At 41.4% G+C, this 23146-nt stretch overlaps 1 protein-coding gene across 6 annotated transcripts in view; it reads right to left on the reverse strand.

Moving 5' to 3' along the window:
• Positions 1 to 1294: 1294 nt before the first annotated feature.
• The window catches only part of IFT54 (intraflagellar transport 54), a 39312-nt gene continuing 17460 nt past the window's right edge, over positions 1295 to 23146 (reverse strand). For 4 of the 6 annotated variants that reach the window (XM_084820066.1, XM_084820057.1, XM_084820048.1 and 1 more), the window contains 8 exons: positions 22117 to 22137; positions 21671 to 21764; positions 15824 to 15907; positions 14175 to 14292; positions 13512 to 13548; positions 12460 to 12533; positions 4165 to 4388; positions 1295 to 1863 (listed from right to left, as the gene is read on the reverse strand). In XM_084820066.1, the coding sequence (XP_084676192.1) occupies positions 1704 to 1863; positions 4165 to 4388; positions 12460 to 12533; positions 13512 to 13548; positions 14175 to 14292; positions 15824 to 15907; positions 21671 to 21764; positions 22117 to 22137 (812 nt within the window). In that variant the 3' untranslated portion in view covers positions 1295 to 1703. The remainder of the gene's footprint in view (positions 1864 to 4164; positions 4389 to 12459; positions 12534 to 13511; positions 13549 to 14174; positions 14293 to 15823; positions 15908 to 21670; positions 21765 to 22116; positions 22138 to 23146) is intronic. The other 2 variants (XM_084820076.1, XM_084820039.1) reach the window with 1 other exon arrangement.

Raw genomic sequence — 23146 nt, forward strand, 5'->3', positions numbered from 1 at the left:
CGAAAGTGAAGCTTCTCAAATCACACTCATTGGAGGAAAAACCCTGGAGGTTCAAGTCACATTCACTGAAATAATGGCGTAACTTCAAAAGAATAAAACAAGTTTCAGATATTGGGCCACTTTGCATGACAGACAGCCCATGGGTTAAACAAGTAGGATAGAACAGACGTCCTGCCTGAAATGCACCCACTTTTGCTTTTTTTATACATAGCAACCCACGATTGGCTCCTTTGTCGGTTGCTTAGCATGTCATCTGAACCTGGAGCGCTGGGTTGTTTAGGGGCTAAATAACCCAGCAGTTAAGCCAGCAACAAGCCATGGGCTGTTTAACCCATGGGCTGTTGTGGTGTGTGAGGTCTATATGTAACATATATTTACGTGATATGGGACTATTTCCAAACACGCCCACAAACCTGCATGACCCTGCAAGCAGAACATGCCTCAGATGTTTTTCTAAACTTCAAAAGAGAGTGGAAAGGGAAATCCCTGCAACTATGCTGGGTCCTAAGATGCTCTAAGCACCATGGAAGTGGACTGCAACATGGGCGACCTCCAACACCCTCCTAAATTCAGAGCTGGATGATCATTACAGCAGTCATGCCATATTTTAGAGGCACAGGGAGCCTTGGAAGAGTGGTACAACTCTCTGGGCAACACCTCATCCCCTTGCCAAGCTTAAAAATCAGGAGGCTGGAGCTTGTCTGTCTTGTGTTTGTTTCCAAGGCACTTGGGACACTCCAGAAGCATAGCACAACTGCGAAGATTCCCTTGTCTCAAGGTTGGGAGGATTGCTGGGGCTTGCCATTTTGCAATGTGCTTTAAAGGTGATCCTGGCACCCTCGAAGTGCAATGTAGCACAGACAAGCTCCAGACCTTCTAAAGAGCTGAAGAGGGAGATTATCCCTGACTTTACATTGCAGAGCCACTTTGAGCACTGCTGAAACTCAGCATAACATCAGCGAAGATCCCATTTGATGAAGGGCAGGGGTCCTTGAGGCCACCAACTTTGGTGGTCTACCAATATTTGTGGGTCCCAGAGAATAAGTATAGCAGGGTCTCTTCAAAACTATATTGGAGACAGCAGCGGCGAAAACCAGATATACACATGTCTGCATAAATGCATCGAACCTCTCCCCTACCCCCACTTACTAATTCCCTCTGAATGATTTAATCAAAAAACATACATGACTGGGTATTTAGGAGAAGAAAAAGTACTTAAACCAATTCTTTCTAACTAAATGAAGGCAATACAAATATAATTAACACGTTCATGTAAAATGCTTTTGTTCTCTTCCATGCTGTATGACTTAAGGAAATACAGGTAAACAGAATTTTGTTTCTTGATCTACAAGATTTGCCAACACAAGGAAGCATTCCAGCCCACTCCAACAACTGCAAACTTCCTAAACTTCATATTCTGTATAAAGTAGCAGAAGAGTTTCTATTTGTTCAAAATGCTACACCTATACTGGAAAGGAAGGGAACAAAGCTTGATCAGAGGATATTGATATTAAAGAATCCAGGAAGTGACCTCTGCTAACAATATTAATCCCCCAAGAAGGCCATACACAATCATGTGAATAAATTAACTTGAAGTTGTATATGCTATTGTATATACAGTTTTATTTGCACACCACGTAACTTTGTTTCTTTCTCATTCCTGTTTAGCAGAAAAGAAAATCAGCCCTTTATCTTTCCATTGTTCACCTTCTTGAGTTGATATTATGAACCATCTTCTGGATTTTTTCATCATTTTTTAAAACATTAGCCCTTTTAGCACAAATCTTATCTTGTTCATCTTTGATCAACTGGTCCAACTCTGCAAGTTCTGCTTTCAGGGGTTCTACAACACCATCTGTGATACTGAGACACAAGCAACAGATTACATTTACTAGAACCAATGTGACTCTGTCTTGGGTATACAATAACATTTGACACAAAGAGAGAAGCAAGGAGAAGGGCTCACAGAAATATATACTGCCAAAATTATCCTGAGATTTTGTCCATGGGTTGAATCCAACAGTCTTCCTGCCAGTGATGCTGGATGGAGCCTTATGGTAGGAAATGTGTGTGTGGGGTGGGGGTGGGGGGATAAAGTCACCATACAGGATTAAGGTGGAACCAGAGTGGTTCAACAGACTGTTGGAATGAGGTCTGGCAGTCCTGTAGTCAAATCTGATTTAATCATAAAGGTGGTGATTTTATGCAAGCATCTTACTCTGTGACTAGGTTTGCTATCTGTAAAACATGAATAATAAGGATCTATTTTACAAACCTAATGTGGGCATGAATGATCATGTTAGCTGTTTGTAACCTTTGTAAACTGCCCAGAGAGCTTTGGCTATGGGGCGATATAGAAATGTTATAAATAATAATATTTAAATATTATCTTACAATGTGTCCAAAGCCAGGGGAGCACAAGCTTTCTGGCCAAGGGCCGCGTGTGATGTTGGCTTGGGGGTCTCACACACACATACATGCACAAGCACACACATGTAAACACACACACATCCCAGTGATCCTTATATACAGCACTCTTCCCTCATTGCTCGCAGCAGCAGGGAAAGAGTGATTTCTAGGAGGACTGTTGGGGGAGGGAGAGAAGAGCCTTCTCTCTACCCCCTCCCCCAGTGATCCTGAAACAGATTGCTCTTTCCAGTGTATCGGGATTGCTTGAGGAAGAGCTTTGGCAGTGCAGGGGAGCAAAGCACCCTTGGGAACTTCAATTAAAGCCTTAGGTGGCCACATGTTGAAGGTTCTACATCCCTGTCCTAGGCAGATGCTAACCATTCATTTCAATGAGACTCGTTTCCAGGTAAAGTATGCATAGGATTGCAGCCTAAATCACAAACGTACTGGCAGATAGCTGTATGACAACAGAACTGCATTCTTTGTACCACCCCTCTGTCATTAACACTGGTGTGTACAGCCAGCGGAAAGCCAGTCGGTACAGCCGTGATGGAAAGAGCTTTTAACTTGGCCTGGGGAGGGGGAAAGGCTTTAAAACTTATACTCAGCTATGCGTGCTCAGCCATGAAGCTCATTTGGATAACCTTGGATAAGTAACACTCTCTCAGCCTAACCATAGGATTATTGTATGGATAATATCACATTATCCTACATATCCCACCCTGAGCTCTTTTGGGGGGCAGCATTTAAGTGCGATAAATAAAACCAACATTTTAACCTTCTGTAGCATTTTCATCTATAAGTAAAACTGTCCAGACCAGAAGCTGCTTGCAGTCCTGTACCATCAATTTCATCATTCCATTGAACTGTATGGGATTTGGGGAAGCAGCTATAATTCAGAGTGAATTGGAAGGGGGTACATTTCCTCTAATATTAATTGGACGGGGGGTACATTTCCTCTACAGTTATCTAGGTTAGCTAGACTAGAGCTAACACACTGGAAGATGGGTACCAGAGTCACCCACCTATGCCTAATTCTAGCCTACTGAACCATCTGGCCCATCTTCTCCAATATCAGTTACTGGAATGTATTTATTTACAAACTTTAATCCCACATTTCGTTGTAAAACAACCACTTTGTCTTCCTCCTATAGAGAATGGAAGTGCCTTTGAAAAGGCTCCTTCCTCCCTCTCTAGAACAGTTAAGGAAAGAAGGAGTCCTGTGGAAAGTGCATTCTCCCAGTCCCCAGTGGAGGCAGCAGAGGAGAAGGCTATGAAGCTCCCTTGTCCAGATGAGCTACAGGGGGTCATGGATTGGACAGAACACAGACGGCACTATGGCTCTTTAACCTTCGCCAAATCAGCACTCTACTATTGTCTTTGGAGCCAGCTGATTGCTCGGCAGAGTGCCAGTCCTGACAACCTGTGGGAAGTCAGGCTGGAGGAAAGTCAGTGGTTGCTCACTTACCTTCAGTCTAACACAAAGGCATATTCCTAGCAGCTGGAGGGAAAGGTGCATGTACTTCCCTTGCACACATGCAGTTTGGGGGCTGTTCTGACTCCTCCCTCAATATTGTTCTGTAATGGTATGCAGTCTTGATTATTGGAAGAGACCTCTCCTACCCTGCCTTCTCCCTCAGCTTTGCACCCCCAGAGTCATCATGCAGAGTCTGACTTAAGAAACAGATAAGATTCAAACTTGCGTTGTAAAACTTCAAGGCTTAACCAAATACGACAATTTCTCAATGGCCTCACCCCTGTTCCTTCTGTAGAGCCTCTTCAAGTTGTTTGTTTTCATTCTGCCACATCTGGAGCTCGTTCTTCATGGCATCCACATCTTCCTGAATGTAGTCCATGATTTTTCCAAGAGGGAGCGCACTCCGACAAAGGGCCTGAATGGATCCGCGAAACTTCTCTATTTCTTTTGCTACTAGGTCCTTCTCCTTTCTCTTTGCTGCTTCTGACAAAAGTGGCTTCTCCTAATTGTTTAAAAGCAAAAACAAAACAAGAGACTGCAGTGAAGGAAAGGGATTCACTAGCAAATGAGTGAACTAAACATGTGGGACAGGCTGGAAAACCAAAAAATAAATAAGAACAGCAGTGGGGCACTTCTCCATCATGCTTAGCTGCAGCTGCGGCTGACAGCATCCCTCTCTCTCACTACCTACTGCCATCACTGAGGCCACCAGGGTGAGAGAAAGCAGCAGTCAGGCACCCTTCCATCATACCTAGATACAGCTTCAGCCAAGAGGCCGCCTCCAGCTACCAACTGCCATTCCTGAGGCAGTCAGAGGAGGAGGAGGAAGCAGGCCGTCCATCGTGCTCAGATCCAGCACCATGAGCTGCTGAATTACTGCCTGTCATGCAGATGTGAAGGACTTTGGAGAACAGAAAGTCAACACAGCCTAAACCAGAGGTGGGCAGACCTCAGGCTTGCAGGATCTACTTTTTTCCCCCTAGAACACCAAGATCCACCAACTGGAGCCTGGTGTAAAAGGCACATGCTTAGAATTAAAGAATTCTGAGTGCAGAAATCTGTTTTGAGTACTAGAACTGAACAGAACTCACAGTCTTTCCACACCTAGACCCACTCTTGGTTACCACAAGCTTTCTTCACTTTATATTGTCACAATTATTGCTAAATATTTGTGATTCAGAAATCCTTGCTGATCTACTGTAAATCACTTGGAGATCTACCAATAGATCCAGATCTACCTTCTGCCCATTCCTGGTCTAAACCATACCTGAAAGGGAGTGTCATACAAATTCTAAAATCTTTCCATCATTAGAACAGAGTTTCACAGACCATCCAAACAGGGAGATAGAAACAGGGTGGGGGAAGACATTAGGGCTGGGAATTTGTTGGATAGGCAGGGCAAAATGGATTCACAGGTGAATGAATTTAGCTGAGAAAAAAAGGCAAGTAAGGGGAGATAATGCTAGAGGTATACAAAATTATGTATGGTGCGGAGAAAGTGGATACGGAAATATTATTCTCCCTCTCATATAATACTAGAATCTGGGATCATCCCATGAGGCTGAATGGTGGGAGGGAGATTCAGTTCAGGTAAAAGGAGGGACGTCTTCACACACTACATAGTTAAACTATGGAATTCGCTACCACAAGATATAGTAAGAACCACCAATTTGGATGGCTTTAAAAAGGGACCAGACAGATTCATGGACGATAAGGCTATCAATGGCTATTAGTTATTATGGCTATATGCTATTCCCCGTATCAGAGGCAGTATGCCTAGGTACACCAGTTGCTGGGAAACATGGGAGGGTGCTACTGCATTCATGTCCTGCTTCTGGGCTTCCCGTGGGCAGCTGGTTGGCCACTGTGTGAACAGAATGCTGGACTACATGGACCTTGGTCTGATCCATCACGGCTCTTCTTATGAGTAAACAGAAGATCATTGGGGGCCTGGACTGGAAGCATTTCAAAGTGGATTGTACTGTTAACCATTTGGAAGCTTAATGTTCCTGCTACATATATGAAACTAGTATCTTTTGTATCTAATATTTTGTTGCCTTGGAAGGGCTTTACCCTGAAAGGCAGCATAAAAAACTTAAAATAAATAAATAAAGCAAGGGTAGGTGTGTGTAAGTCTGATTTTAAAGCTAGAGGGGAACATGGTTGAGGTGTACTGAACCTTCCCCACTACCCTGTGGCCAGGCAATTTTCTCCAAACCTGGTTCCAGTATCAGAAGTTAGTAAGGCTGGTAGGAAATGCCTGGGCTAACAGAGTGCATAGAAACAAGGTAGGGGAGGGATCAATCCCCCTCACCCATGCACACTCTTTTCTTGTTAAAATCAGATTTCCTCCCCCATTTTAAGCATGAAGATATGGAAAAGAACAAGAAACGTGGCTGCTCACATCACATCTTGTTTGGCCCTTGGCCTACATGACATCACATTGAGAGAGAAATCCCTTTAATTTTTGTCCTTTCCTTATTATTAGCTGAAACATGAACTCAACTGTTGCCTTATTATACTGCAATATCACATATTGGGTTGGATCCAGACTAAGTTACTTGAACCCAACATCCCACTGAAATCAATGGGATGGTAGTTCAACTAACTTACTCTGGATCCCATCCACTGAATATACAAGTTTAGAAAAATTATTAACAGTTTGGGAAAAGAATTATACCCTGTGGATGAATATTCAGTGGAGAAGTTCTAAATGCTCAATTATACAGTGCAATCAGTCAACTATCAACTACATAGTAGTATGAGAACTGACGCATCATCAAATATAATCTAAATTTGTTATTTACTTAGCAATATGTACATGGTGCCTTTCAATTTAGCAAAATATTTACATGGAGTTTTCTAGAAATTAAAACATAAAATAATAGCAAAACAATAGAACAAGTGTAAAAATAGCAGAAAGCAGCATAAAACCATGAAAAAGAATAAAACAAACAGTAAAACTTCAGTAGCAGCATAAAACATCATCACTGTCCATAAAACAATCACGTAAAAAGAACTGTTTCAATTGTTTACTGTTATTTTAAACTATAGTTTTAAACTTTTATAATGGATCTTATGCAGTATTTTATGGTTTTAATTGTTGTGAGCTGCCCAGAGAGCTTCAACTACTGGGTGGTACAGAAATGTAATAAATAAATAAACCTGGTGCCTGTAACTAGACAGAATTCCTGCCGGACAATTGCTTTACCACTGAAGGTTGGTTGAGCTGGAGAAGTGCCTCTACAGATGATCTCAACATCTGTAGAGGGCGGATTCATACGGAAACAGACAGCCCTTAAACCATCTGAGTCCCAAGCTGTATAAGGCCTTAGATGCAGCACTTTGAATTGTGCTCAGAGAAGTGGGACTGAACTTGGGACCCTTATGCATCCAGGCAAGTAATCCTCCACTGAACTATGCTCCTCTGCCCTCTATAAAATGAGGTACTGCTTAATAATTACCAATGTGGGATGCTTGTGTTGCTCAGGTGGATTCCAAATGGCAAATCCCCAGGTAAAACCTCTTCATTTGGAATATGCAAGTCCAGGTGTATTGAGTATGTTGACGGACTGCAACACTCAATTGCCCTAATGCTTAGCTGGATGCTAGGTTTTGAGAATTGGAGTACATTACTGGGTCGATCATAATTTTCCATTCATTTTGTGATAAAGTTATTTTTAAAATTGGTTTTAATGAATTCTGATTGTAAAACACCCTGAGTCAAGTAGCAGGGTAAGGGTATGGAGTGCTATATAAATACAATTATTTTGTTTTTTATTGTTCAGCTGCCTTGACCTGGATGTTTGACCTGGAAACTTTACCTTTGAGCAACTATAGTAATTTAGGCTGTAATACTATGTAGACTTTCATGGCAGTAAGCTCAGCGAGATTTACTTCTGAGTAAAAATGCATAGGATTACACTGTAGGCTAGTGTTCAAAAATATTTAATGTGATTTTAGTCAATACATCACTGACACTGTGACCAAATGAAGCAAATTCTTCACACAGAAAGCTTCCTAAATTAGTTATTTCCATCATCCCCCTTTTCTATTTTTAAAACTTAAGCCATTAAGATCAAAGACTCATTTCAGCTTGTGGGGAAAAAAAGTTGTGATTTGAAGTTTATTTATTTATTTGATTTGTACCCTGCTGTCACATTCCCTTGGCCCTCACCTTCCTCATGCATACACACAAGAAGAGAGGCTTCAGTCTCACGTCTTTAAATCACTATCACTAGGGATGTACGAAAGTGACTTACCTTTCGCGGATTATGTTGATGGTGGGGGGAGAGACGTTCCATCCCTCCTCCCGGAATCTTCGACGGGGGGGAGGCGATCCGTTCCTCCCTCCCCGGAAGCCTCGATGGCCGGCTGTGCTCCGCGGCAGCCCAGCCCAGAGCCGTCCGCAGCCGTCTGGGGGGGGGGGGACTGCATACGCAAATGGCGGCGGCTACGGCTGCCGGCATTTGCGTTCCTTATTTTTGGCCGTCTGAATCTACGTAAATATTTAGGTAGAATATGACGGTGAAAATAAAGGGGAACGCAAATAGCATAGCGGGCTACGTAAATATTTACGTAGACTAAGACAGCCAAAAATAAGGAATGCAAATGGCGGTAGCCGCCGCCATTTGCATACGCGGTTTTGTTTTGTTTTTTAAACCCAGCCAGCCATGATAGGCTACGTAAAGATTTACGTAGCCTATCACGTCGTTTGTTTGTTTTTTTTAAACCCAGCCATGATAGGCTACGTAAATCTTTACGTAGCCTATCACGTCTTTTTTTTTTTTTTTTAATAAGACTGGAAATGACGGCGGTGGCAGCCGGTCGGAAGACCAGCTGCTGCAGCCGCCGCCGCTGAAGCTGCCGCCAGAGCCGCCGCCGCCGCCCAGAAGATCCGCCCCAGGTAAGTCTTGTCCCGGGAGGGATCCGCAGGGGGGGGGGGTGGAGGCTGTTCCGCCACGGAGTTCAGGGGGCCGAATGCACTGGCATTCGGCCTCACCAAGATCTGTGGCGGAATTCTCTGCCATCCCTACTATCAACAGGTTCATTACAGATGCAAATCCTGAAGACTCTCAGGCTACAAAGGAGTAACAGCAGGGAATCCAAATGGGACCTGCAATGTTGCTAGAAGTTTGAACAGGGACTTGCTGGCTAGAATAACTTAGGGAGGGAAACCCTAAGTGGTGGGGCCTGCCAATTCTGTTAGGCAAGCAGGACCTAGTGCTTACGCAAGGGAGATTTAGCGTTCCTAGGGGAAGCCCCGAAACGGATGGAAACACTCATTTCTAGGAGGAGATGGGTTGGCGGAGCTCCCTTATGTGAGCTCCACCAACCTGCCTCTTTCCAGAAACTAGCATTTCTGCTCGTTTCAGGTTGCCCCGGGAAGTGCTAAATCACTGTTGCGCAAGTGGTGAAGGGCCAATTGTGCAACACAACTGGTGGGGCAGAAGAGAATCAGCAGGGGCGTTAAGTGCCCCGTTGGATTCTGCCCATAAACAAAAACTGATTTTACCAATTATTCAATTTTAGTTTTGTAAACGATAAAATGGTTTTTCTTGAACCCACCTTACCATAAACCAATGCATTATTAAAAGCAGTTCATGCAAGGTGAATAAGTATCTCCCTTACTGGGACCCAAACTTCTTTTAAATGTTTCTTACTTCTTGACTGATTATTCTTTCTATATACATCTATGGTTCATTTCTTGAGCTGTGTTTGAAGGCAACAGGGACCACTGCCAAAGGTATTTTAGCAGTCACTGGCTTACAAATGAAATCATATTTTAATTGTAGAAAAATATTTCTATATCAAGATTTTTCCCTGATGTTTGGTTTCATAATACACACACTGTGGTAGGAGGCTGATGACAATGTAAAATTCTGTGATTTTATAAAGATACATGAACTAATTAGAAATTAAATATACTGAAAAAAATGAACACCTCTGACTGTGTGGCCTTATATTTCAGTTCATGTGTACTAGAGCAGTAAATGGTTTTTAAAAGTACATTTTTATATCTAAAAATCAAACTTTTTCCATACAGAACAGACTGGTGACTCAGTGCTAAAAGATAAAACATACTAGATGATATACTGTATGTAAACATTAAAGTTATGTTTTAAGATTCAACTACTAAAATACTTTTACAAAGCAGATGAAGGGAGACTAAATCAAATATTAGATGTGGAAGGTGAAGAGAAAAGCATGCAAGTTTGTGAGGTGAGGGAAGGAAGGAAGGAATGGAAGATCTAGACCATCCTACCCCAACCTGGCACCCTCCAGATGTGTTGGACTACAACTCCCATAACCCCCCACTAGCCTGCATAGCTGCTGGCTGGAGATGATGGTCTAGACCAACTGTTACACTTCTCTGATTTCAGTATGACTTAAGTAGATCTTAAGAATCCTTAGATTGTAACCTCTGTGTTAAAACACATTTTCACACCTTTCATGAACATATTCTAATAACTTCCAACAGCATTAAGCACTGCAAAGGTCAGGAGACACTCTGTTCAGAAAATGACATGGTTAATGGGATTCATATTATCAATTTTCTGAAGGTGAGAGTCTTCAAAGCAGGCATTCAGTTGGGCATTCAACAAGCATGAATAATCTGTAATAGAATTATATTTAAAAACCCAGGATTTGGAATTTAAACACAAATAAAAATAGAATAAATATGCTTTCTAGATGAGAGAGCCAAATATTTATTTTTTCTTAAATATGGATGGAGGAAGTAACAGAATTGGATCCCGAAAGAAACCTGCATGAACTAAAGGCAATTCTGCTTGCCTTAAAGTGGGAGTGGCATGGGGTCTCAGATTTCTGCAGATTCCATCCCTTGGCTGCACTCCCCTTAGCATACTGCATCCTGTTCCGTGGGTCCTCCAACTCTCAGGGGGGAACCAGGGGCTGCAGCAGGAAGGGAGGAACAGACCTTTTCTCACAGTTCTTTATTTGTAAGCCATAGTGATTACATATCACCATGACATTTCAGTTATTTTCAGTTTATCATAGTTCTAACAACATCTTAGACTAATGAAAAGTAGGTTGAAATTAGTTGGAATAGCCTCAGATGGGAAACTACTGTTGGGTAACAATAAGCTTCTATACAAATATCTAGTGAGCATAAAATTTTCAACTAATTACAATTGTACTATAGAAGATAATGCAACAACTCCTAAATAAAATTGTCTTCCATTATGAAAAAAGACAACATGCTTTGATTTTGAATCTTTATGAAGTCTGGCTAGATTCAGCCTACTTTAACTACCATGTAGCCATCTTAATGCAGACATTTAAAAACCTTGTTGGAAGATTGCCCTAGCCATTTATTCAGGATACCAAGGCATGTGTACAAATCATAATAATTTCAGTTAATAAAGAAAAGGCATTATCACTTTCTATCCAAGAAAAAACTTTTCTATTCTTCAGTATTAGAGGGAAAATGCAAACACTGTAGTAATATGTAGCCACTAGATATGCCAGCGATAAAACATCATTATTCTATTGTGTTTTGTGGCTTAAAATTTTGTATGCTGCCTTCTGAGGATTTCTCTCTAAATGGTAGTTTATAAATCTTTTAAATAAAAAGTTAAATTAAATAACTAAATAAATAAATGCAGACAAACTCTGCTCTGAAATTCTGGAACAATGGGTCTACATGATCCAAATGATAAGTGGAAAACAGCTGCCTGGAACTACTAAAGGGAATGGAGGCAAAAAGAGAAAGAAGATGAGCAGAGCAAAAGATGATCAGCTCGGAGAAAGGATTTAACGGGTTCAAAGGGGGTAAAGCACTAAGTAGGAAGGTCAATTCTGGAACCTTCATCTGGTGCTGAATGCCATTGTAACACACCTCCTTATAAAGCAGAGAGATGAGACCATACACAGCCAATACTGTGGTGGTTGCTTTGACTGCCAATTAGTTTCCAGGAGAGGGAAGAACTACAGGTGGGAGGAGCTAGATTTTCCTTAGAACTAGCCCTGAAGGGCAGAATTTATTATTGTGCCTTATATATTTATCCCACCCTTTCTTCAGGGACTTCAGGAAGGCATTCATGGCTCTCCTCCCTCCTCCATTTTATACCACGATAATGCTATGAGGTGGGTTCAGCTGAGAGACAGTGACTCGTCAAAGGTCACTAGTGAGCTTTATGGCAAACAGAAATGTAAACACAGGTCTCCCCAGTCTACGTCCAACACTCTGCCCACTACAGCACATTGGCTCCCACAAGAGGAGCAACAATGAAGTATAAAAACAATGCAACAGTAAAGTATTTATTTATGCATTTAAATGCATAATAAATAAAATAATAAGGATTTCATTGGGTAGAGGGTAGTAGACTGTGGACCAGAAGTATGACACAGTCCACAGCAAGAGGTAGGCTTCATTGGACAGAGGCACTTCATGGAATGTGATAACTTTTTTGCAAAGCTATCAAGATAGGTAATCAGTTTTGTATTGCAGGATACAGAATGATGCAACAATGCAAAAGGGGACTGGGTTGAAGACACTGAAAGAATACATAAATAAATACTCAATTCTTTGAAGATCATTAGTACGTTACCTTCTCAGCAGATTTTGGCAATTGTGACAATTCATAATCTTTCTTTGTTTCCAATATTCTTTTTACAAGACCACCTGTTGAAGATCAAATTTACTTTTGTTAACTGCAAAAGAACTCTAAAGGTGCAATCCCATGCATGTTTAGCATGAACAAAGTCCTACAATTCCCAGCACTCCCCAGCCAGCCCTGCTGGAAGTTGTAAGACTTTTTTCTATTTTAAGATGCATGGGTTTGCACCCTAAAAAGACACAAAATGTTGAGCTAACACAGTGATTCAATTTGGGTTTGTTAAAACATTTCTTCTAAACAGCATATTGCAGTTAAATATTCTTCCTGAAGCCCATATGACATCCTTATGCCACTGAAGTGTAATAAAAATGGTGAGGCAACAGGCAAAAGTAAATTTTTATTAGGGTTAGGAACACTGGATCTATATAAGGCAAAAGTCAAAATCAGAAGGATCGTGCCAACTTTCAATGGGTGAAAGCCATCCTTCCACGAGCAAAAGGCAAGGTCATGTAACAGATCTTTCCCGCCACCTCCTCCCTGCTGCAACCCAGTCCCCAAAGCCTCTCCAGAGAGTTCTGGGGACCTAAAGAACATATCTTACTGGGCTGGAGTGGAAGCTGGGAATCACCAAAGATTTTAGGCATTTCCCCTGCTCTCACTGCAGCCTGGTATTACATTGTTCACAGTGGTCTGTAGCTCCCCTGACCCTTTGGAGATGCTATTTTGAGGGGTGGGATGACAGCTGCTTGCACAATGTTGGATTTCACCCAATAAATTAGAGATGGAGCGAGCAGGATAGGAAGGGATATTGCACCTTCAGAAATTATCTCAGGCCAAAGAAGACAGGTGATAAGAAAGTAGGAACTGGATCAAGTAGCATCATGAATAGGGGAAGGAGGCCAGCAGGGATCAGTGGATAGTGACAGCAGGAAAATACAGAATGGAGGAGAGAAGATATATAAGCTAAGCCCATTTTACTGCTTCCTGAAATTAGTTATATGGGGAAAAGCTCAGAAAAAATCCTAATCAAAAAGAACACTTACCATGCTTCTCATCTCCTTCCAGCTCTACTGTTGCCTCCTGAGTAACAGTAATTTAAGAGAAGATGGAAAGAAGATTTACATTACTGTTTGCAAGCTTCTTAATGTAAAGAAGTTCAGAGGCAATTCTTGGGGGTGGCAGTGACTTTTCTCTCTCTAATAAAGGGGATTACCACCACCACCCCAAAACTGAAGATTATCAGCCCATTTGCAGAGAACTGTATTTTACAACGCTATTCTTCTCCCCTGTAAATTAAAAAGGGACTTCTATTGTCCAACTTGGAGATCACAGGCTCTACTAAGTTATGTACCAATTCAGGTGGAACTTCAAATGTGGCTATCATTAGATCCTTGAGATATAAGCTACATAGGACAACCCTATAGCAGGCATTTTCAGGTATCTGGGCCGTATCCTATTTGGGCAAGATTTGAAGGAATGAGCCATGAGCTTTGAAAGCAAAAGGCTTAGGTATCTAGGCTGTCTCCAACTGTTGATTCTCCAGTCTTCCATCTCTAGACAGGCTGCCATAATTCATGAGCCTGCCTTCAATAACCTAGTAGATAAAACAATCTACTAGAATCCTTCAAGGAGCGAGACACAGGAAAAGCAGATAGCACCACATTAACTTCCGGTTAACATTTGAATGAGAAAATCAATTAACCAACCATTGCCATTTCTGTCATTTCAGGCAGCTGCAGTGTTGCCTCAACAACAAACTGGTCATCATCTTCCTCGTCCTCTTTGTCTATAATGACATTTGTCACTATTTTGCCACTGCCGTTTCTAGAAGAAAGTACAAAACTATAACTCAGGCAAAAAGTTCTGACTGATGATCATTGAAAGCAGAAATCAAAGCTTTGTCTCCAACAGAAAAGTGAGCATCAAATTCAACAATTTCTAAAGATGGCTATAGTTGCCAGATCATAGGACTCTTGGTTCTGTCCTATGATCTGGTAAGACTCTTGTAGAAATAGCTGGGTGAAGGCTGTACAATGTAAAATAATGGAAATGGGTATTTCTCCATTTGAACTTTTTTCTTTGAGCAAGGAAAACGCAAAAGTGTGGTGTAGTGCTAGAGTGTTGGCCTGGGAGTCGGGAGCTTGGGGTTCTAATCCCCACTTGGCCATGGAAGCTCATTAGGTGACTTTGGGCCAGTCACAGACTCTCAGCCCAACCTACCTCACAGGTTGTTGTTATGAGGATAAAATGGAGAGGAGGAGGAAAAAAGGCGGGATATAAATGTAATAAATGTATTTCTTTTGTTAAGATTGTACAACACTGAATGGCAAAATCTGGTATCCTTGGCAGTTAATTTTGTTCTCCTTCTATTTTTGGCATTCAGTACCCAATTGGGAGCAAAAGGGGCTAACGATATAAAAACTGCTCATGTTTATAAACCTTGTGTTGCATTTACACTGGTCCGTATGAATGCTCTACCATCTGCCATGATAGAGAGGCATTTCAATAAGGAGTCTTCACTGCAACCTTGTTGTCACTGATTGTTCAGGGGATTTAAAGACTGTAACACATGCTTTATTATATTGCAATTTCTAATGGGATATTAGGAGATGAATGACTGTGCCTTTATTATCTACATTTCCTGGCAGAGACAATTTGTTTTATGTATCTTACTGTTGAGCAGACACCATTCCTGCAGTTATTAGAAAAGTTGCTAAGGTTTTTTTTCTGTTGCAGTTAACCTGATAGCTCAGTTAACCTGTTTTTGGTTTACTCAGCATGGATGGTACACTGTTCTATACATCTTTGTATATATATTTTGTTGTGCTATATGGTTTTTGTATATGTATCTTATATACCTTGCTTTTTCAATCTGGTCAAGGACTGCAATAAAGAGATTTGGATTTGCAATAATGGTTAAGATCAATGCTTTGTCTTTTTAATAAATAATATAGATTGTAAAGCAGCTTCTGAAACAGGCATTTGCAGCAAATTAATAGGTCCTTAGAATTCTAAGATTTAATCCATTTTTTCACATTCTGTATCTTTAATTGTTTGCGATGGCTATCACAATTCATTATCCCTTTTTGAGATATTATTCTCATGGTGTGTAACCAAGCAATTAGAATACACATGCCAAATGTACTGTAAAACAGACTTTGTTGGTTTTCTCTCCTAACCATAGAGGTATTAGAAAATGCCATAGAGATCAGAAAAACAGTGTCTAAAACAAGCATTTTATTAGACTACTGGAGGCTTGAAGATTTTGAAACTGGACTGCATTTGCTAATAACTAGGGAATAACATGGCAGAAGTGTTAACAATATTTGTCATAACTCATATATTTTGTCCTTACCTCTCTGGCACTAAAACCTCTGTACTTTCTTGGCGTTTTATCCGGGGTGGAGCGGGCCTTGCACTGCTGGGTCGTGGTAATCGTCTGTGAAATGGGTTAAAAGTTGTCTCAATTAGCACAGATCAGCTCACAAAACCATTTATTTTGAATGAATCCCCAAAACTTAATAATTTCAAACCTTGATACATCTTCCTCAGTAAAGAATATGCATTATAATAACAGAAACCTGTAATTCTTAATTATACTCTAACGAGTCAGAACACAAAGGGGGAATCTAAGCCTATGCAAAAATCCAGCCAAAGCTCAGTACATTAAACCTCATTTACTTTTGATGAAAAATAGTTAATAGTTAACTAAGCACATGTTTAACTTCTACTGAAATCAATGGGACTGAAAAATACTTAATTTTGGCTGAGCAGTGCCCTACTTCTGCTTGCATAACCAACGGTGAAGGGACATAGAGAACTAACCTAATTTTCCCTCAAAGAATAATCTTTACCACCGGCATGCCAAGAATTAAACAGTTTTACAATTCTAATCTGGCCAAACAGGTGCAGATTCTGACTCACATATTTCAATTAATTTAACATTAGCTATACAAATCAACATGAATATTTCTTAAAATTTGGGCTTCTAAAATCAATTCACAATAACATGTATTTTTCATTTTTCTCCAGGATAGGTTGCTCTTGATCCAGAGCCCTGAGTATGCACTGTTGTACACATAGCTCATGTACAGGAAGGCGTCCCCATTCATTCCAACAGAACAGGGGTGTTGAAGCTCTTTCAGCCTGGGGGCACGTTCTATTTCAGAGAAGCTCTCAGGGATGGCATTTCAGTGGTGGGCAGCGCTGAAGGCAAAAGTGGCAGAGCAAGAAATACCAGCACGTTGTAGCTTAAAGCTCCTATTGCTAGTAACTAAGCCTTAGGAGAGGTTTTTGAACCATTGATGAATAGAAGCCAGGAAACCACCAAATGATCAGTGGTCAGGGGAAAGGGTATGTGGCCATCTGGGGACCCCAGGAAGGCCAGATATGGCCTTAGGGCTAGAATTCTGCACCCCTAATAGAGGAAGCCATTCTGCATATGTGGAAGAGCCTTCTCCTACAAATGGACCTTGAGAACTTGTTTGGAGGTTCTTGCAGGGTAGCACAGCTATTGTATATCCTTGACCAGGGTAGAACATGCCTTCTAGCTGGGATGGTCTTCCTCTTCCAGCATGCAGCTTCAGGAGGGGCGCACATGGAGTGGTGAGGGAAAAAGGGGACACCCGCCTAGTCTTCCAGACCAGCCGAATTTAACCCTGGCAATAAGTGGGGTGACAGATGTCGCAGTAAGACTGCCTTCACATCTACCTTGTCCATTGAAATGAATGGAGAATGGCACATCTGCCTTCTCTATTTCTGTCTGTGTGCACATCGGCACTCCATGCCAGAAAGTATTGTATATTAATAAATATATTTTAAATAAGATTGCATCCAAGGAGTAAAGAGTTAAGATGCTTTTACTCTGAAATGTATATACTGCAGTCAAGTTTACTATTTGTTATCACAATTTTGATTCTGTTCAGGTACAATATATATATGCACTATAATATTTAAAGGTAAAACAGAAAACATGCAAAACCAGGAATAAATCATATCCAAGAAATTATATATATATATATATATAGAGAGAGAGAGAGAGAGAGAGAGAGAGAGAGAGAGAGAGCGCGAGCGTGCGCGCTCATGTATCGCTAAGTAGGTTCCCTTGTAATCATGGTTTAAAATTCAAAACTTCCAAACTATGGTTTCAAATGCTTGTTTACAAGGGAACCTAATTAACATTGTTGTTGTTGTTCAGTCGTTCAGTCATGTCCGACTCTTCGTGACCCCATGGACCATAGCACGCCAGGCCTTCCTGTCCTGCGCACTCTCCCGGAGTGTGCTCAGGTTCATATTCATTGCATCGGTGATGCTATCTAGCCATCTCATCCTCTGCCGTCCCCTTCTCCTTTTGCCTTCAATCTTTCCCAGCATCAGGGTCTTTTCCAGAGAGTTTTCTCTTCGCATTAGGTGGCCAAAATATTTGAGCTTCAGCTTCAGTATCTGTCCTCCCAATGAGCACTCAGGGTTGATTTCCTTTAGGATGGACTGATTGGACCTCCTTGCAGTCCATGGGACTCGTAAGAGTCTTCTCCAGCACCACAGTTCGAAAGCATCAATTCTTCGGCGCTCAGCCTTCCTTATAGTCCAGCTCTCACAGCCATACATTACTACTGGGAAAACCATAGCTTTGATTAGACGGACCTTTGTTGGCAAGGTGATGTCTCTGCTTCTTACTATGCTGTCTAGGTTGGCCATAGCTTTCCTCCCAAGGAGCAAGCGTCTTTTAATTTCATGGCTACAGTCACCGTCTGCGGTGATCTTGGAGCCCAAGAAAGTAAAATTTGTCACTGCTTCCATTTCTTCCCCTTCTATATGCCAGGAAGTGATAGGGCCAGATGACATGATCTTAGTTTTTTTAATGTTGAGTTTCAAACCAGCTTTTGCACTCTCCTCTTTCACCCTCAACAAGAGGCTCTTTAGATCCTCTTCACTTTCTGCCATTAGGGTGGTATCATCTGCATATCGGAGGTTGTTGATAATTCTCCCAGCAATCTTAATTCCGACCTCTGATTCATCCAACCCGGCATTTCTCATGATGTACTTTGCATATAAGTTAAATAAGCAGGGTGACAATATGCAGCCTTGTCGTACTCCTTTCCCAATTTTGAACCACTCGGTTGTTCCATGTCCGGTTCTTACTGTTGCTTCTTGACCCTCGTACAGGTTTCTCAGGAGACAGGTAAGGTGTACTCCCATCACTTTAAGAATTTGCCACAGTTTGTTGTGATCCACACAATCAAAGGCTTTAGCGTAGTCAATGAAGCAGAAATAGACGTTTTTCTGGAATTCTCCTGCTTTCTCCATGATGCAGCGAACATTGGCGATTTGATCTCTAGTTCCTCTGCCTCTTCGAAACCCAGCTTGTACTTCCGGTAGTTCTCGGTTCACATACTGCTGAAGCCTAGCTTGTAGGATTTTGAGCATCACCTTGCTGGCATGTGAAATGAGCGCAATTGTGCAGTAGTTTGAACACTCTTTGGCGTTGCCCTTCTTTGGAATTGGAATGTAAACTGACCTTTTCCAGTCTTGCGGCCATTGCTGAGTGTTCCAAATTTGTTGGCATATTGAATGCAGCACTTTAACAGCATCATATTTTAGGATTTTAAATAGCTCAGCTGGAATACTGTCATCTCCGCTAGCTTTGTTGTAAGTAATGCTTCCTAAGGCCCACTTGACTTCGCTCTCTAGGATGTCCGGCTCAAGTTCAGTGACCGCACTATCATGGCTATCAAGGCCATTACTATCATGGCTATCAAGGACATTAAGATCTTTCCTGTATAGTTCTTCTGTGTATTCTTTCCACCTCTTCTTAAGCTCATCTGCTTCTGTGAGGTCCCTGCCTTCTTTGTCCTTTATCATGCCCGTCTTTGCACAAAACGTTCCCTTGAAATCTCCAATTTTCTTGAAGAGATCTCTAGTCTTTCCCATTCTGTTGTTTTCCTCGATTTCCTTGCATTGTTCATTTAAGAAGGCCTTCTTGTCTCTCCTTGCTATTCTCTGGAACTCTGCATTCAGTTGGATATATCTTCCCCTTTCTCCCTTGCTTTTTGCTTCCCTTCTTTCCTCAGCTACTTGTAAAGCCTCATCAGACAGCCACTTGGCTTTCTTCCATTTCTTTTTCTTTGGGATGGATTGAGTTGCTGCCTCCTGAACAATGTTACGGACCTCCGTCCATAGTTCCTCAGGCACTCTGTCTATCAGGTTTAATCCCTGCAATCTATTCCTCACCTCCACTGTATATTCATAAGGGATATGATTTAGGTCATACCTGAATGGTTTAGTGGTTTTCCCTACGTTCTTCAATTTCAGCCGAAGTTTTGCAAGAAGCAGCTCATGATCTGAGCCACAGTCAGCTCCAGGTCTTGTTTTGACTGACTGTATGGAGCTTCTCCATCTTTGGCTGCAAAGGACATAATCAATCTGATTTCGATATTGACCATCTGGTGATGTCCATGTGTAGAGTCGTCTCTTGTGCTGTTGGAAAAGAGTGTTTGCTATGATCAGCGTGTTCTCTTGGCAAAACTCTGTTAGCTTTTGTCCTGCTTCATTTTGTACACCAAGGCCATGCCTGCCTGTTATCCCAGTGATTTCTTTACTTCCTACTTTAGCATTCCAGTCCCCTATGATGAAGAGGACATCTATTTTTGGTGTTAGTTCTAGAAGGTGTTGGAGGTCTTCATAGAACCGATCAACCTCAGCTTCTTCGGCCTCAGTGGTTGGGGCATAGACTTGAATTACTGTGATGTTGAATGGTTTGCCTTGGATTCGTACTGAGATCATTCTGTCATTTTTGAGATTGTACCCCAGTACTGCTTTTCCCACCCTTTTGTTGACTATGAGTGCTACTCCATTTCTTCTAAGGGATTCTTGGCCACAATTGTAGATATGATGGTCACCTGAATTAAATTCGCCCATGCCTGTCCATTTTAGTTCACTGATTCCCAAGATGTCGATGTTCAATCTTGCCATCTCATGTTTGACCACCTCCAGCTTACCTTGATTCATTGATCTAACATTCCAGGTTCCTAAACAATATTGTTCTTTACAGCATCGGATTTTCTTTTCACCACCAGACACATCCACAGCTGAGTGTCCTTTCGGCTTTGGCCCAGCCGCTTCACTCTTTCTGGCACTACTTGGAAATTCCCTCTGCTCTTCCCCAGTAGTATATTGGACACCTTCCGACCTGAGGGGCTCATCTTCCGGCGTCATCTCTTTTAGCCTTGTGATACGTTCCATGGGGTTTTCTTGGCAAGAATACTGGAGTGGGTTGCCATTTCCTTCTCCAGTGGACCACATTTTGTCAGAACTCTCTGCCATGACCTGTCCGTCTTGGGTGGCCCTGCACGGCATAGCTTATGGCTTCACTGAGTTACGCAAGCCCCTTCGCCACAACAAGGCAGTGATCCATAGACCACATTTAATAAGGTAACGGATGGGGAAAATTTACTCTGGCGAAAGAAGGGAGAGGAAGCCTGTGTCCCAAAGGCCAGCTCCCAGTTTGTCAACACTGCATCTCTATCGGACCTTTTACTTTACATGGTATCTGATAAATTCTCTAAGTATGGTCAATATCTAATGGGCTTAGCATGTAACATAAAACCATGGTTCAGTATTACATACCCAACTGGAATGAGCCCGAGCAAAGCTTCAGTCAGGCTCACATGCTCCCCCTCCATTCTCCCTCTATTGAGTGGTTGGGAGAAGGACTTTGCTAGCATTTAGTTTCACTTTCCACTTACCCTGGCTTATTATTACATACAAACCAAAGATTGTGGTTTAAAACAAACTCTGGTTTGCATGTAAAAAGAAGCCAGAATTGGTGGAAAGCGAAACTAAATACTAGCAAAGTCCTTCTCCGAGCTGCGTGTGTGTGTGTGTGTGTGTGTGTGTGGGCGGGATGCCTCGCTTGGGCTTCTTCTAGCTTGTGCACGTAATGCTAACCATGTTTTAGTGTTGCATGAGGACCATGTCAATGTGTCCTAAGCCATTTTCAGTTTAAATATATGGAGCACAATCCAAACAAAGTGAAGCACTTTTACATACCATTGACTTCAATGGAAGAATGAAGCATGTTTAAATCTTTCTAACTGAAATAAGTGGCATTAAGTGTTAACACTGGCTGGATTGTATCCCAAATGTTCAGCCCTAGTAATATAGTTAATATACATTTAATGATAAGAAGGATACATAGACAGACCTTTGGGTAACTTGAGGAGGAAGTTCATTAGTAATTTCATTATTCTCAGAAACAACCATTTTTTCAGGGGCAGCAGTGTTCAGAACATCTCCTTCTATTAAATAAAAGAATTATGTTATTTGTTATTTTGAAAACCACATTTATATCAAATGCTTATAACATTCCTTTTCCAATCCTATTGAAACTGACTATAGACTTCCCCACATAGCTTTTAGTATTTCACAGAGTTAAATTCAGTATTCCATATGAAACCGTGTGTAATGATTCTCTCATTTATTATGTATACAATATTATATTCTATCATAAAGCAAAATTAACAATATATTCATGTTAATCTACCAATATGAATACAAAACAACATATTTCCAAGTACCACATTACTGAAGTTAAAATCACTAAAGGCACAGTAGTGTATGGTTTGTCTTAAAATTCATTATTCATTTTACCTGCATCACTGGATGATTCACCTGCAACGTAAATGCATAGTGATTTTCAGACTTAGGAGCAATTTAAAAATAGATCAGACATCATGCTGTTTGTATGCAGGACTGGGGCAGGAAATATCCTTGTTGATTATTGACTCATTGTCATGAAATTGCTAAAAGCTACAAGCCCACTGAGGTCAGGATGTGCAGAGCGTGTGTGTGTGTGTGTGTGTGTACACACAGTGAGGAGGGGATGGGGACATGCAAGCATACATCAACATTGCATGCTTCCTCGCACCCATCCCAGGGTGCCATGTGTTTTGACACAGGTCTCCTGAGCTCTCCAGACAGCAAGTCATGATTAGAAATAGGAACTTTTGCCCTCATTAGTATCTATTTCTCCTCCAGAGCAAAATTATTGAAAAGAGCCCATACTTTATAACTATGATAGTGAGGAAAACAACCCCAAATGTATTGTGATAATTATGTTTGGAAAGCTAACAGGTTTATTCATTAGGCAGTGGCCGTGTTTGTACATCACGATACTGTGAACAAGCCAGCTTGCTTGTGGATGCTGCTTGACTGCTCCCCGCTTGGCTCCTCCTGTAAACAGGAGCAGCTAAACAAAATGCAGACATTCTGTCCATGGTTTGTTTATTGTGATAGGCAAACCAGGAATAAGCCAGAGACAAGCCAGAGTTCCTGGTTTGTACATCATAATCTAACCATGGATGGAAGGTCCATGGTCTGTTTTGCTGTTCCTGCTTGCAGCAGGAGTAACTAAGCAGTATGTACCAGCACACTGGCTCATTCATAATAAGCCAGAATTTTGGCTTATTGTGATGTGCAAATGTGATCACTCTCTTTAAGTTACTCTCTGGAAGGCATTAAAAAGGAAGCAAAGTTTTTAACATGAGGTATGCAACATCTGAACTACAAACTGTAAGGTGCAAAGAAAAATGGTTTAAAAAGCATAAATAAAATTTAATTGTATGAATTAAAACTGTGCCTTCCAAAGAGAATACTGAAGAAGTGCCTACTGTTTTGCTTA

The sequence above is a fragment of the Heloderma suspectum genome, chromosome 1 (assembly GCF_057233095.1).
Source record: "Heloderma suspectum isolate Gila_16-S chromosome 1, 16-S_ref, whole genome shotgun sequence".
NCBI lineage: Eukaryota > Metazoa > Chordata > Lepidosauria > Squamata > Helodermatidae > Heloderma > Heloderma suspectum.